At 46.1% G+C, this 16,392-nt stretch overlaps 1 protein-coding gene across 4 annotated transcripts in view; it reads left to right on the top strand.

Moving 5' to 3' along the window:
• ADPGK (ADP dependent glucokinase) overlaps window positions 1-15,932 on the top strand; it is a 32,330-nt gene extending 16,398 nt beyond the window's left edge. For 2 of the 4 annotated variants that reach the window (XM_069595587.1, XM_069595590.1), the window contains exons 4-7: window positions 4,535-4,655; window positions 8,919-9,115; window positions 9,734-9,832; window positions 14,344-15,932. In XM_069595587.1, coding sequence (XP_069451688.1) covers window positions 4,535-4,655; window positions 8,919-9,115; window positions 9,734-9,832; window positions 14,344-14,898 — 972 coding nt within the window. In that variant the 3' untranslated portion in view covers window positions 14,899-15,932. The remainder of the gene's footprint in view (window positions 1-4,534; window positions 4,656-8,918; window positions 9,116-9,733; window positions 9,833-14,343) is intronic. The other 2 variants (XM_069595588.1, XM_069595591.1) reach the window with 1 other exon arrangement.
• The last annotated feature ends 460 nt before the right edge of the window (window positions 15,933-16,392 follow it).

Here is a 16,392-nt window from a genome sequence, read left to right as displayed (position 1 = left end):
TAGGTTATCACAGTCTGCTTTCAACTGATACTATTAAACCACCAGATGGAATGTAAGAACTTTACAGTAGTGTGCCTTCATTTCTCCCCTCCAGTCTTTATACTGTTGTTGGCATATTTGTTACTTCTAGACAGACTGTACATCTCACACTATGCAGTTAATACTTTTCTTCAAATAGTTAATTATCTTTTAAAGACAGTTAAATAATAAAAAGATCTTATGTACTTAGAGTACCATTCCTGGCATTCTTGGTTTGTTTAGATTAGTATTTCCATCTGGTATTTTCCTTCTGCCTGAAGGATTTCCTTTAATAGTTCTTGTAGTACAGGTCTGCTAGCGGTTAATTCTTTCAGATTCTGTATATCTCATTGTTGCTCAGTCAGTAAGTCCTGCCTGAATCTTTATGACTCCACGGACTGCAGCACCCAGGCTTCTCTGTCCTTCACCATCTCCTGGAGTTTGCTCAGACTCATGCCCATTGAGTTGGTGATGCCACCCAATCATCTCATCCTCTGTCGTCCCCTTCTTCTCCTGCCCTCAATCTTTCCCAGCATCAGGTAGCCAAAGTATTGGCGATTCAGCATCAGTGCTTCCAATGAATAGTCAGGATTGATTTCCTTAGAATTAACTGGTTTGATTTCCTTGGTGTCCAAGGGACTCTCAAGAGTATTCTCCAGCACCACAGTTCAAAAGCATCAATTCTTCAGCACTCTGCTTTTTCTTTATGGTCCAACTCTCACATCTATACATGACTACTAGAAAACCATAGCTTTGACTGTATGGACCTTTGTCAGCAAAGTGATGTCTCTGCTTTTTAATACACTGTCTAGGTTAGTCATAGCTTTTCTTCCAAGGAGCAAGCGTCTTTTAATTTCATGGCTGCAGTCACCATCCACCTTGATTTTGGAGCCCAAGAATATGAAATCGGACACTGTTTCCACTGTTTCCCCGTCTATTTAGGTTATCACAGTCTGCTTTCAACTGATACTATTAAACCACCAGATGGAATGTAAGAACTTTACAGTAGTGTGCCTTCATTTCTCCCCTCCAGTCTTTATACTGTTGTTGGCATATTTGTTACTTCTAGACAGACTGTTACTTCTACACAGTACTGTACTGTGAAGTGATGGGACCAGATGCCATGGTCATAGTTTTCTGGATGTTGAGCTTTAAGCCAACTTTTTCACTCTCCTCTTTCACCTTCATCAAGAGGCTCTTTAGTTCCTCTTTGCTTTCTGCCATAGGGGTGGTGTCATCTGCATATCTGAGGTTATTGATATTTCTCCCAGCTTCTTGGTTCCTGCTTGTGATTCTTCCAGTCCAGCGTTTCTCATGATGTACTCTACAGAGATGTTAAATAAGCAGGGTGACAATATACAGCCTTCACATCCTCCTTTCCCAATTTTGAGCCAGTCCGTCGTTCCATGTCTGGTTCTAACTGTTGCTTCTTGACCTGAATACAGATTTCTTAGAAGGCAGGGAAGGTGGTCTGGTATTCCCATCTCTTTAAGAATTTTCCACAGTTTATTGTGATCCACTCAGTCAAAGGCTTTAGAGTAGTCCACAAGGCAGATGTTTATTTGAAATTCTTTTGCTTTTTCTATGATCCAGCGGACGCTGACAATTTGATCTCTGTTTCCTGTGCCTTTTCTGAATCTGGCTTGTACATTTGGAATTTCTTGCTCCACCCACTGTTGAAGCCTAGCTTGAAGGATTTTGAGCATTACTTTGCTAGCATGTGAAATGAGCACAATTGTATGGTAGTTTGAACATTCTTTGGCATTGCATTTCTTCGGGATTGGAATGAAAACTGACTTTCTGGTCCTGTGGCCACTGCTGAGTTTTCTAAATCTGCTGGCATATTGAGTGCAGCACTTGAACAGCATCATTTTAGGATTTGAAATAGCTAATCTGAAATTTTGTCACCTCCACTAGCTTTGTTCATAGTGATGCTTCCTAAGGCCCATTTGACTTCACACTCCAGAATGTTTGGCTCTCAGTGAATGACCACACCATTGTGGTTATCCGGGTTGTTGAGATCTTTTGTGTGTATTCTTGCTACCTCTTATTAATACCTTCTGCTTCTGTTAGGTTCCTTGCCATTTCTGTCCTTTATTGTACCCATCTTCGCAAAGAGTTGGACACGACTGAGCAACTGAACTGAACTTGCATGAAATGTTCCCTTGGTATCTCTAATTTTCTTGAAGAGAGCACTAGTCTTTCTCATTCTATTGTTTTCCTCAATTTCTTTGCATTGTTCACTTAAGGCTTTCTTTTTTTTTATTTTTATTTTTACTTTATTTTGCTTTGCAATACTGTATTGGTTTTGCCATACATTGACATGAATCAGCCATGGGTGTACATGAGTTCCCAATCCTGAACCCACCTCCCACCCCATATCATCTCTCTGGATCATCCCCGTGCACCAGCCCCAAGCATCCTGTATCCTGTATCAAACATAGACTGGCAATTCGTTTCTTACATGATAGTATACATGTTTCTCCTTGCTCTTCTCTGGAACTCTGCATTCAGATGGGTGTATCTTTCTGTTTCTCCTTTTCCTTTCACTTTTCTTCTTTCCTCAGCTATTTGTAAGGCCTCCTCGTACAACCATTTTGCCTTCTTGCATTTCTTTTTCTGTGAGATGTCTTTGGTTTCCACCTCCTGTATAGTGTTATGAACCTCCGTCCATAGTTCTTCAGGCACTCTATCTACCAGATCTAATCCCTTGAATCTATTTGTCACCTCCATTGTATAATCATACGGGATTTGATTTAGGTCATACCCGAATGGCCTAGTGGTTTTGCCTACTTTCTTCAATTTAAGTCTGAATTTTGCAATAAGGAGCTGATGATCTGAGTCACAGTCAGCTCCAGGTCTTGTTTTTACTGACTGTATAGAGATTCTCCATCTTCAACTGTAAAGAATAAAATCAGTCTGATTTTGGTACTGACCATCTATACCTCTGAAATCTCCTTTGGGCTCATTTGTACAGAGGGATTTGTAGGGCTTACCCAGTTTTTTTCGGTTTCATAGGTATCACTGTCCTTGGTGGCCCAGTGCCCAAATGTTCTGAAAACTGTTGTTTCATGTATTTTATCTGTTTTGTTGTGATTGTTTCAGGCAGGAGGGTAAATCTGGCCCTTGTTGTCTCACCTTGGAAGCCGAAATTCTAGCCAAGAATTAGAGAAAATAAATAAAATTATAGGGGTGAGACTTTTCAGATTTGGCAAACAGCAGACATGTGTCAAGGAGAGGGAGATGTATTTTTGCTCACTAGCTGGGATTTCTTAGATACATGAAAATGCCTCTGTACAAACAAGTATTAATTAGAAAGTAAAAATACTTTTGGAAGCTTCTCGTGGGGCATATTAAACCTGCACTGGTGACAGTCATCTCTGAGGACTTGCCTTTGATTCCTGGTCCAAGCCTTCATGCCTCAGTGGTTTTGAGTCTGTCCTGGTCATGAGTGGGGCCAGAGCTGGCATGGCAGAAACAGCAGAAGGTGTGAAATGGCTTCTAGAAGGAACTGCCAGGAAGAGGCCCAGGTTGGAGTTGAAGAAAATGCTTTTTAAAAGTTGCAGCATACCTCCCCGCAAACTTAATGAACTGAAGCACTCTTTAATTCTTCTGCTGAGAAGTCAGTCCTGTTCACAAGGCAGCCTGACCCCACAAGTTAGGTCACTGCTTGATTAGAGTCTTGTGACCCTGAGGTTCTTTTCTATACTGTGTAAAAGTCAACCAGTTGCTTTTGTCTGGCAGCTTTGAGCAGACAGCACCCTGTATCTCTTTGCTTACACAGGATGTGAGTCAGTAAAGAAAAGAAAGTGAGGTACAGTGCATCTTAGTCTTCTCAGGCTGCCCTGATGACAAAATGCTGTAGACCAGGTGGCTTGAACAACAGAAATTTGTTTTCTCACAGTTCTGGAGGCTGGACAGCCCCAGGATCACAGTTGCAGCAGGGTCTGGTTCCTGGTGAGAGTTCTCTCTCCAGCTTGCAGACTGCTGCCTGCCTGTGTGTCCTCACAGGGCCTTTCTTTAATGGATGTAGTGGAGAAAGAGCAATCTCTTGCTCTCTCCCCCTTTTCTTCTAAGGCCACCAGTCCGATTGGATTAGGAACCCACCCTTATGGCCTCATTTACGTCCTGAAAACCCTTTCCAGTATCATCGACAGTCAGACCTTGACATGGAAACCAGGGGAGGCGGGGGTAGGGGTGGGGAACAAACATTTAGCCCCTAACAGAGTGCCTGGGATTCAGCAGACGCACGAGTGCCTGTGTAACACACGTGGGTGCTTGACAAGGGTCTTTTGTCAGCTTCTCATTTCTGGGTACTTGGCGTCCATACTCTCCAGGCCTGCACCCTGGTAGGAGCTCTTCCAGTCCATACCTCCAAACCAAAAGCTTTCAGAATTGGATTTGGAGTCCAGTGTTTTTTGTTGAAACAAATGAAAGTGCTGGATGTACCTTACTGAACAGATTTCATGGGAAAGGGGGCAGATCTCCTGATAGACTTCATATTGCTTGTCTCCAGGTTCTTCTTTGTGGTCCAGTTGGTCCAAAGCTGCATGAGCTTCTTGATGACAATGTATTTGTCCCACCAGAGTCATTGCAGGAAGTGGATGAGTTCCACCTCATTTTAGAGTATCAAGCAGGTAAGAGGAAATGAGTAAGTAACGGCGTAAGCCTGGTCAGAAGGCTGTGTGTTGTCAGGTGGGGGTGTGAATGTGCTAGAAATGTTTCTTTGTAAATTGGCAGGGCCCTGTTCTTGCCTTACCACAGGTTTCCTGGTCCCTGGTCCTACGGAGCTGATACAGGGCCTTGTCTCAAGGGAGAATAATGGAGCATATTACAACACTGAATAAAGTTCCCAGGTCCTCAAGTATGATTGATCTGAACCCAAGAGAAATCAGGTGGTAGGAGAGCAGGCACCTTAAATGAAAATGTGTGAGACGCATGTATATAAAGTTTTCCTTCATTACGAAGAAAAGAGAAGGGCAGGTAGCATCTCTGAGCTCTGTGCTGGGTTCTGCCCTCGGCCTTGCTGGCCAGCTGTTCCAAGCTGCTCAGGATTAATTCCAGGCCTCTGGCAAACTTCCTTTGAAGGATTTTCCTTTCCTTTGGGTGCATTAGTGGAAGTGTTTTATATTTAACTACACATACTATTTCCCATTATATAATGTTGCAAGATTTATAATTCCAAATTCACCCCATCCTACCCCTACTAGATTTTATGTGTTAAACAGAACACAGATCTGATTTCTGAGAGATCCTGAATACCTGAATGCATTTTAATTGCTTGAGTCCATGTACTTGCTGTTGTGTCTTTCCTGTGCATAGAACTCTTGAATTTCTGATTCACATTATTAACTCGTTAAAGATTTAATTAAGCATCTAAATAGACTAATTGGTACCTTAAAGCAGTACTTACTTAATAAGCATTAGCGAAGTACTTCCAAGTCTGACGCTTAAGAAACCCTTACCTACTAGAGTAATTGACTTTAAGAAATAAAATATAGTGCATCTTAAAAATTACGCCTTCCTACAAGTACAAAAAGAGAATTTTTCTGTTTCTCTTTTGGATGCTTACTGGAATTGAGGGGGTTAGGAAGGGCAGAGTCTGAAAATTAGAGCCAGAATGTTGGACTGGGCAGTTCCCATCTGCACAGTTTTTGAGTTTCGCTCCGTTTTCATGGGCGAGCAGAGTAATGGTTTTCAGTGCCTGAAGGCAGTGGTGAGCAGTGAACTGCTTCAGCGAAAGCCATGAGTCAGTCTGCTGACTGGAAGGGTCTAGAGCAGAAGCTGTGCCTTCGGGGCGCCACTGCCGCTGCTGCTAGTCCCATGCCTGTCTCCTGTTCGCTTTGTTGGTGCTCCCTTCAGAGCTTGTGGTCCCTGTTCCAGTCATTTTCCCTGGTGATGGCAGAGTGGAGAGAGCTGCCACCAAGCCTTCGGTGTATTTGACAGCTGTGCCTTGTATGTGCTAAAGAAGACAGCACAGCTTATCTTGAAGAGGTTGTTTCCATCCTTGGGTTTACAAGCTTCCCACTTTCGTTTTTCTTTTCCATGCCTTATTTCTTAGTACTAAGCAGTGGCCTTCCAGTCAGCTCAGTGTGAAGTTACATTTTCATCAGCCTCTGGAGGAAACCTAGTCTCGTGGCGGCAGCCCTCAGGTCAGCTCTCTTAACATAAATCCATCCCCAGCGTCTCTAACCTAGATGGATAAATTCCCAGACGGGATTTGTCAACATTTGTCCCTTCTCTCTTACCAGCCCTCCTCAGAGAAGCTTATTTTCAGGCTTTGGGCAGTGAGTCACTGCATTGGTTTTGCTGACTTACTGGCTGAAGGGCAGGATCATAAACTGAGAAAAGGGATCACTTAAGGAAATAAATTCAAAACTTAGAAAAGAAGGGCATGGGCTTTTATCACAGGCTCACCCTGTCTGCGTCTCAGTCATTTTGCTTCTCGAGCCACTCCATCCGTCCTGAGGAAACTCCCCGCAGTCAGCTCTCCACTCCCCTCCGTGTCTTTGCCTTGCGGAAGCATGTTTGTTTTTGCCTCCCTCTCGTTTCTGCTGAGGGAATCAGTTTGTTTTGAATGCTGTGTGGCGCTTCTCTCCTGGGTTAAGTTAGAGCATGCTCCTGCACAGTTTCAGTCTGAGTAGCAGTTCCAGGTCTTGTCCTGCGGAGAATACCCGTGTTGCATGGTTTTACCATTGTACAGAATCTTGTTGGTTGGGGAACTGTTGGTTTAGAATGCATACCCCATATCGCTTGTCATGGGGACCTGAGTCACTGGTCTGTCCTCTTCCTTACTGTTCCTTTGCTGATTCGGTCTTGTGCTGAATGCCAGGTGTGGTGTGAGGCAGTAGAAGTGTGTTGGTAAAAGAAGACAGGGGCCCTTTCCTCAGCCCACACGTCACTACAGGAGGTGGACTCTTGAATAAATGATGGCACAGTCAAGTGCCAAGTCCTCTAATACAGCAGTGGCCTGGGGGAGAAGGTACTGGAATTGAGTCTGCTCAGAGGTGACAGTTCAGTGAGGCCCCCCTGCATTGGGTCTTCAGAGATGAAGCAGAGGGGGAATGCTGCCGTCAGCTCTGTGGATCACCATGGGGCATTTTCTTTGGACAAATAATAAGATATGGGCGAGGAGTTAAGAAAGGAATGTGGTGTTTTAACAAATATAACCATTATATCAGGTTTTAGGAAATTGGTGCTGTTTTCTTTCCTGCTTTCATAGATTTTTTATACATATGTCCCACATATAAAATGTTTTTCAGAGGAATGGATTCAGTAAAGCTGAATTCAGAGTAAGGGGAGGATAGCTGCCACTCCCCACCCCCCCCCCCCAAAAAAAAAAACAGAGGCCCAGCGGAGGCAGGAAGGAAGTGGGGCACTGACCCAGGGGACAGATCAGCCTGCAGCGTACAGGGACCGTCTGCCTTGGGAAAAACTTTCTGAAGGAATAGCCAGTAAATGATGAAACCAGTGAAAAACTAGGCTTCATCATATGGACTTGAGGTTTGTAAATGGGACAGATGCTTCACGTGGAAGGAAAGCTGTGTACACTCGGGTCATAAATCATGCCAGTTTCTGGCAGCACCCCAGGCTGGGGGTGACTGCTTCCACCTGGTGCTCAGGCGGACATGGCCTCTAAGGAATTGCCTAGGCAGCCCTTAGGCTGAGTTTTGAGATTTTCAAGACTTTAAGGAGAGGAATGTGGGATCCGCATGGTATGGCGCAGAGTGGGCTTAGGAAAACCTCTTGCCCCCACACCGCCCCCTCCCTTAGGACTCAGGCACTAGTACCCTCCCCTCGAGTGCTTGGCAGCTGTGTGTATGTATAAGGGGGTGTCTTAACTGGTACTTCACCACCTAACTGCACATCAGGATCTACAGGGGGCTGCCATCTGCACATTAAAAACTAGGTTCTGACTAGGCCGATGCTGAGAGGCACTCCTGAAGCTGCAGAGACTCCCAGCTATCCCTGCCCAGGACCCAGCTGGGGAGGCTCTGGCCTCCTCCTGCTTGGATCAGATTAGTGAACACTGAGTGGGCAGTCTCTGCAGGGGGCCGTGACTGGGCTGTGGGAATCAAAGACACACAGTGTTGAGTGGGGATGTGGCCCAAAGATGAGTAATGATACAGGTTTGAACACTAGATAAAACAGTAGAAAACTCAAAGCAAAGTGACAGATCCTCAGACCATGTAAAGGAAAACCACTGGATCCTCAAAGTAGCGGGAGCACACCGTGGGCTGAGCAGTCAGCAACCATTTAGGGAGGAAATAAGGCGTGAACTCAGTCTTTATTCCTTGTTACAGTCATTATTCCACAGCAGCTTGCTCACAGGCTAGAGCAGCCATTTACTCTTAGCTTCCAGATCAAATGCCCAGAAGCCACCAGTGGGCAGCAGGGCTGGGGGGTGGGGTGTGGTCAGCCTGGCTCTTGGAATTCCAGCCTCCTCAGGTCCCAACGAAATGACAGGTGCTAGGCCGCTCCCGTGAGGTGGAAGTTGCTTCAGGAAAGGCAGCCTGGCCTGCATGAAGGCCCACACGGTGTGCTGCACACTGGTGTTTGGGAATCATGCTCTGGGTGGGGAGGGACCTGGGCTCCTGGGTATGAGAGCTGAGGGGCAGGAGAACTTCCCTGGGACTCCAGGGGCGTGACCCTGCCAGCCCTTGACAAAGGCACACAGCACCCATACTGTGTTTTTGTGGGGTTGGGGTTTCTGGTGCATTGCCAACCACTGTCCTGGCCAGGGCACCGTGCTCCCCTTAGGCCGTGGCAGCTGGGGTTCACTCAACCAGAGGCCCACCTGCCCCGAGCCAAGGCTCCAGTGAGGCCCTGCCTTCCCCACACAGCTCGGAGACTCAAAGCCTCTTCCTTTTCTTCCCATTGTGTTGACTGGGCTTTTCTAGGGGAGGAGTGGGACCAGTTAAAAGCTCCCCATGCCAACCGGTTCATCTTCTCCCACGACCTCTCCAACGGGGCCATGAATATGCTGGAGGTGTTTGTGTCTAGCCTGGAGGAGTTTCAGCCAGACCTGGTGGTCCTCTCTGGATTGCACATGATGGAGGGACAGAGCAAGGAGTTCCAGAGGAAGAGGCTCTTGGAGGTAACGGTGGCACTGCTACAGAATTTCACAGATCGCAGCTCCTGTCTTCCTTCGGATTCTCGCCTCTCTGGGCCTCTGCAGCCTGCACCGCCTTGCCCTAGGTCCCAGCCTCCCGGGATGGGCCGTGGTAGCCAGGAAGCCTGCCTCCCACTCCAGCAAGGCGCCTCACGGTGTTCTTTCAGGCGCAGGCGGCAGCTTGAGTAGGACAGGTCAGAACATCATCTTGCCTGAGCCTCTGCTTCCTGTGCTGAACCAAACATGGCTGCAGGCTGCAGTGTTTGTGGTCTGTGTCCTTCATGTTTTCCGTATCCTCTCATTCACATCAGCGTGTTGCAGGTTCACACAGCAGTTGAAGCCAGTTGCTCAATTTAGGTCCCCAGGAAGAGGCTGGCTTTGTGACTGTTCGGGGAGGTTCCCTGTGTGCTCCAAGTCCTTAACCCCAGCGCCTCCCTGCAGAGCCTAGTTGTCCCTGTTGGGCAAAGCCTCCCTTGTCCACAGAGAGTGTGGTCGCCCACGTAGCCAGGAGCTCTCATGAGGATGCACTGCCTCTTGGACCCATCCTTCCCTCTTGCCTGACTCCTTGTTTCTGATGGCAGTGCTCTCCTCTTGTCTCTGCAGGTCGTGACCTCCATTTCTGACATCCCTACGGGTGTTCCAGTTCACCTGGAGCTGGCCAGCATGACCAACAAGGAGCTTATGAGCAGCATTGTGCACCAGGTAACCCACGGGCAGTACTCGGAGCTCAGTGTGCTGTGGGAGCCATCTTACCCAGACCTGGTCCACGAGATCCAAGTCAGGAGCCAGGACTGCCCTGGAGCAGGATCTCCTGCTAAGTTAGGAAGATGGCAGAGTTACTGATGGGTTCATGGGGCAGGGTTATTGATGGGTTTGTTTAGTTCAGTTTAGCCAACTAAGCTAAAAGGTCATGTCTGACTCTTTGTGACCCATGGACTGCAGCACACCAGGCTTCCTTCTCCATCACCAACTCTCGGAGCTTGCTCAAACTCATGTCGATCGAGTCGGTGATGCCATCCAGCCATCTCATCCTCTGTCATCTCCTTCTCCTCCTGTCTTCAATCTTTCCCAGCATCAGGGTCTTTTCCAAGGACTCAGTTCTTCACATCAGGTGGCCAAAGTATTGGAGCTTCAGGATCAATCCTTACAGTGAGTATTCAGGACTGATTTCCTTTAGGATGGACTGGTTTGATCTTGCAGTCCAAGGGACTCTCAAGAGTCTTCTCCAACACCACAGTTCCAAAACATCAATTCTTTAGCACTCAGCTCTCTTTATAGTCCAACTCCCACATCCATACATGACTACTAGAAAAACCATAGCTTTGACTAGACAGTACCTTTGTTGGCAAAGTAATGTCTCTGCTTTTTAATATGCTATCTAGGTTGGTCATAGCTTTTCTTTCAAGGAGCAAGCATCTTTTAATTACATAGCTGCAGTCACCATCTGCAGTGATTTTGGAGCCCCAAAAAATAAAGTCTGTCACTGTTTTCATTGTTTCCCTATTTATTTGCCATGAAGTGATGGGACCAGATGCCATGATCTTATTTTTTTGAATGTTGAGTTTTAAGCCAGCTTTTTCACTCTCCTTTTTCACTTTCATCAGGAGGCTCTTAAGTTCCTCTTTGTTTTCTGCCATAAGGGTGGTGTCATCTGCATATCTGAGGTTATTGATATTTCTTCCAGCAGTCTTGATCCCAGCTTGTGCTTCATCCAGCCCAGCATTTCACATGATGTACTCTACATAGAAGTTAAATAAGCAGGGTGACAATATACATCCTTGACGTACTTCTTTCCCAATTTGGAACCAATCTATTGTTCCATATCTGGTTCTAACTGTTGCTTCTTGACCTGCATACAGATTTCTCAGGAGGCAGGTAAGGTGGTCTTGTATTCCCATCTCTTTAAGAATTTTCCATAGTTTACTGTGATCCACACAGTCAAAGGCTTTGGCGTAGTCAATAAAGCAGAAGTAGATGCTTTTCTGGAACTCTCTTGCTTTTTCTATGATCTAATGGATGTTGGCAATTTGATCTCTGATTCCTCTGCCTTTTCTAAATCCAACTTGAACATTTGGAAGTTCATGGTTCATGTACTGTTGAAGCCTGGCTTGGAGAATTTTGAACATTACTTTGCTAGTGTGTGAGATGAGTGCATTTGTGCAGTAGTTTGAACATTCTTTGGCATTCCCTTTCTCTGGAATTAGAATGAAAACTGACCTTTTCCAGTCCTGTGGCCACTGCTGAGTTTTCCAATCTGCTGGCATATTGAGTGCAGCACTTTCACAGCATCATCTTTTAGGATTTGAAATAGGTCAGCTGGAATTCCATCACCTCCACTAGCTTTGTTCATAGTGATGCTTTCTGAGGCCCACTTGACTTCACATTCCAGGATGTCTGGCTCTAGGTGAGTGATCACACCATCATGATTATCTGGGTCCTTAACATCTTTTTTGTATAGTTCTTTTGTGTATTCTTGCCACCTCTTCTTAATATCTTCTGCTTCTGTTAGGTCCATACTGTTTCCGTCCTTTATTGTGCCTATCTTTGCATGAAATAGTCCCTTGGTATTTCTGATTTTCTTGAAGAGATCTCTAGTCTTTCCCTTTCTATTGTTTTCCTCTATTTCTTTGCATTGATTACTTAAAAAGCCTTTCTTATCTCTCCTTGCTATTCTTTGGAACTCTCCATTCAGATGGGTATATCTTTCCTTTTCTTTGCCTTTCGCTTCTCTCCTTTTCTCAGCTATTTGTAAGGCCTCTGCAGACAACCATTTTGCCTTTCTGTGTTTCTTTTTCTTGGGGGTGGTTTTGATCACAGCCTCCTGTACAATGTCATGAACCTCTGCCCATAGTTCTTCAGGCACTCTGTCAGATCTAATCCCTTGAATCTGTCGCTTCCACTGTATAATCATAAGGAATTTGATTTAGGTCATACCTGAATGGTCTGGTGGTTTTGGCTACTTTCTTCAATTTAAGTCTGAATTTGGCAATTAGGAGTTCATGATATAAGCCATAGTCAGCTTCCAGTCTTGTTTTTGCTGACTGTATAGAGCTTCTCCATCTTTGGCTGCAAAAAATATAATCAGTCTGATTTTTATATGTTTCACGGGGCGTGTTACCAGTGGGTTCGTAGTGTGTGTTTCTCCTAGCATTGGGAGGCTGGAAGTGAATGCCCTTTGCAGTGGAACCCAAAGGAGAAAACCAAAAACCCAACTCCGGTGCTTTCAGTTGAACTTCAGGAAGCTTAGAGAAAGGAAATTCGGGGGACACTTCACTCCCTCGCCATCAGGCCCCCAGGTGTTCAGCCTTTGGACAGTAACAATGATCAGATAAATCCAAGAGTGGGATGCTTGAGAGCACAGATTTTGAAAACCAGGATTGGAATGCCCGCTTTGCCTGCCACTCTCCAGCCCTGTGAACTTAGGCAGGTTAGTTAACCTCTTGTTTTTTAACTTCTTTCATGGGTAATATATGGTTCAAAATTCACAAAATATTAAAAGATGCACAGTGAAATCTCCCTTCCTCCTGCCCTTGTACCCACTGTTAGTAACCTCCTTACGAGTTTTGTCTTGTCCCTCCAGATTCATTGTGTGCATATATAAGCAAATGGGAAAGAGCCTTATAATCTCGTCCCTCTTTATCCCAAGAGATAGCATAGCATACTGCATAGACTGTTGCACACTTTGCTTTTTCCCACTGGATGCATTTTGGAGATGTTTTCTCCGTCATCACGTGGAGAGTCATCAGTCTCCCTGCTGCCACATGCGTAGAAGCAGCGGTGATGCACACAGGGTCTTCAATGCCAGCCGGAGCCGAGGGTTTGGCTCACTGCCCTTTTCTGCTCCTACAGTGCTGCCGTGAGTAACCTTTTACATGAGTTTAATTGGACCCATGACCGGGTACATGTGGATGATACATTCTCAGAAGTTGAAGTGCTAGATTGGGGCATAAAAAGCATTTGTCAGTTTGATCCTGCAAAGTTGGCATCCATGAGCACAGCGCAGGTTTACTTCTACTTCTTTACAGTGCTCTTTTCCTCATATCTTTGCCGCTGAAATGTGATTTTCAAATGTGCTTTCTCATCAGTCTAACCTGTGAATGGTGTTTAGGGCAGTTTTAGGCTCGCAGCAGGAGTGAGCAGGATGTAGAGTTCCCACTTAGCTCCCCCACCCCCAGCACCCCCGTCCGCAGGTGGGACGTTTCCCTAACCCTAACCCAACACTGACAAGTCATCGTCATGCAGAGTCCACAGTTTACACTAGGGTTCACGCCTGGTGCTTTTCAGTATGATTTTTATTCATGTATTTCTCTTCTTGAGGTTATTTTTTCACTTCTTTAAAAAGCCATCTTTGTTTCATTTTCTACATAACTATCTACCTAACCTTTCTAAGCCTCAGTCCCCTTATCTGTAAGGTGGAGGCAACCCCTTCTTCCTTCAGAGCGTTACAGCAAGAAGTGAGTGAAATAGAGCCGTTAGCTTGGCATCTGATATAGACTATACGGCAAACAGAAGTGCTGTTACATTAGCACCCCTGATTTTTATATAAATACACACAGGGCTCATATCTCTTGCACAAACATTCACTTTATGCAGGTCCTTGCTCTAAGGAAGGAAGTGCTAAGTAAGAAAGATCTTGAGGTGGACACCGTGGTTCCCCTCAAGATAGAAGACCTGGCTCCTGTTCAGTGCTGTTTTCCACAGTGTTACTGTCGCCTAACAGTCTTCCTAACCCACACCTGTTCAAAAAACTTAGATCTGACACGAGGCACTCTCCTTGCAACCCTGGCTGTGGGGTGGGCTCTTCTTTGTGTGGATATAACACCTGCTGATGTTCGGGAACTGAGAGTCAGGCCCCATCAGTGATGAGAGGCTCTGCTGCGTGTGCTGAGGCAGAGACTGGGCACTGTGGAAAGGAATCCAGAGTGCACACACTCTGCTTTGTCCTCCAGCGTGTAACAGGAGGCTGGCTCTAACACAGCATCACTGCACCTTCCCAGTTACTGTACTTGATATTGCGAGTGGAGATAGTTAGATGTGTGAGAGCCAAGATAGTGACCTTGATCTGTCACTTAGCGACTTCAGGGGCGGGGAGTCCTCTGGGAAGGAAGAAAGATGGCCCTGCCTTCCCTCCCTGACTTTTGTCACTGGCCGTGTCCTAGGAGATTAGGAGCTAGGTGTCCATCAGAAAGAGACCCCCATTTTGTTTCTGTTAGCAGGTCTTTCCGGCCGTGACTTCCCTGGGGCTGAATGAACAGGAGCTGTTATTTCTCAGCCAGTCAGCATCTGGACCTCACTCTTCTCTTTCTTCCTGGAATGGTGTTCCTGATGTGGGCGTGGTCAGCGACATCCTCTTTTGGATCTTGAAGGAACATGGGAAAAGTGAAAGCAGAGCCTCGGACCTCAGCAGGATCCATTTCCACACGCTGGCCTACCATATCCTGGCGACTGTGGACGGACACTGGGCCAACCAGCTGGCTGCCGTGGCTGCAGGAGCCCGCGTGGCTGGGACACAGGCCTGCGCGACGGAGACCATAGACACCCGCCGCGTATCTCTGAAGGCACCCCACGAGTTCACGACCTCCCGTTTGGAGGCCGGCTCCAGGGTTGTGTTAAACCCAAGTGAGCCAGTGGTCGAATGGCACAGGGAGGGCGTGTCCTTCCACTTCACACCAGTGTTGGTGTGTAAAGATCCTGTTCGAACTGTGGGCCTTGGAGATGCCATCTCAGCCGAAGGACTCTTCTATTCAGAAGTACACCCTCACTCGTAGGAAGGTTATTGGGGTCATTTTTCTGATGAAGGAAAACTAGCCAACCTAAAAATGACAGGAATTCAGTGGTCTGGGAAATAGGATCGAGAGTGTCAAAAACCATTTCTGTTGATCAAACTGAAAGACAGCCAAAGAAACAACAGCAGATTAAACTGTACCAGATACATTCCAGCCTTTTGACAATTACACAGAAACATTTCAGGTTTTAATCGCAATTCAGCTATCTACTAACAAGACTGGATTTTTGTTCTCGTTTATTTTTATGTTGTGTGTTACAGGGCTAAAAACTTGATTCTCCAACCCTTTTCAGGTATTTTAGGCCAGACTCCTTGCCCATGAGAGCATGTTGGTTGGAGAAAGCACTCCCTTCTTGCCCACCTCAGATGCGCATGCTCACTCACCCGTTCTCCCCGTCTCTGAAAGCCCAGTGTGAGTTCTTGCATTCTCTCAGCTCAGCACCCATGACAGGATCATAATTTCCATTCAGTGTTATAATGACAGTATTCAACGAATACACCTTCTCAGTTTTCTGCTCCCAAATTAAGACAGAGCCACAGGTAAGGACAAAATAGCCCTCCTGTGCTTCAGAGACACAGCAGAGGCTGGGTGCCCCATGGAGCCTTTGAGGGGGCCAGTCACTCTGCAGTTAGGGGCCTGGCTGGCCTGCAGGGTGGCGCTGTGAGCCAGAGGGCTGCACCTTCCTGCCCTGGCTCCTTAACTGCAGACTGGCTGGTCAGAGGCTGCTGTGCCTGGGCCCACCCTCATTGCCCAGCTCTGGACATGATTTCTATAGCAGAAGACTGATCTGTGTTCATTCTGATCCTTGAAGGAATTTTACTTTTACAACTGGAATCTGCTTCTGGGTGTATAACAGATCATGTATGTTTTACAGTGATACATCACATCTGTTAAAGAGTTTGACCTCCTAAGAGCCCCAGGATCATAAATAAATTTGTCATATTATGTATTTATTTTTATAAATCAAGACTTCAGCGTGCTTTTAAATATATTAAAAACGATTTACATTTCCGGAATCCTAAGTCTGTCTGTGATTGATTTCATTTCTACCATGATTCTGGAGCCAGCTAAAATGTAAATCATTTTGATCTTGACTTGTGACTTACATGTTCCTCTGCTGTTGAGGTGTTTGACTATCTTGTCTTCCCCATTGCATTGAGTCTGAGCTATAGGTCTGTCCTCTGGTTTAAAGTGACATACTAGTCTCAAGCAGTCAAGCCAGTATGACCCAGTAATTTGAAAATGTGTGTGAAGAGCCTTCTCGATTTGTTCAGAGAGCACTGGGAACACGTGTCAACTGGTGGCAGGCCTTCTTGGGTCAGGGGTGATCATTCACACTGGGCTCACAGCAGCAGCTTCTGGAATCTCAAAGCCACCTCACGTTCTCAATTTATGATCTTTCCTCCTGGTTTGGCTGAGAAGGAACAGCTTGATTACTCCTTTGAAGACAACTTAAGGCTAGAGAACTATGCAGAC

The sequence above is a fragment of the Ovis canadensis genome, chromosome 7 (genome assembly GCF_042477335.2).
Source record: "Ovis canadensis isolate MfBH-ARS-UI-01 breed Bighorn chromosome 7, ARS-UI_OviCan_v2, whole genome shotgun sequence".
Taxonomy (NCBI): Eukaryota; Metazoa; Chordata; class Mammalia; order Artiodactyla; family Bovidae; genus Ovis; species Ovis canadensis.
Note: the sequence above shows the minus strand (reverse complement) of the source record. Positions and strands in the feature narration are given on the sequence as shown.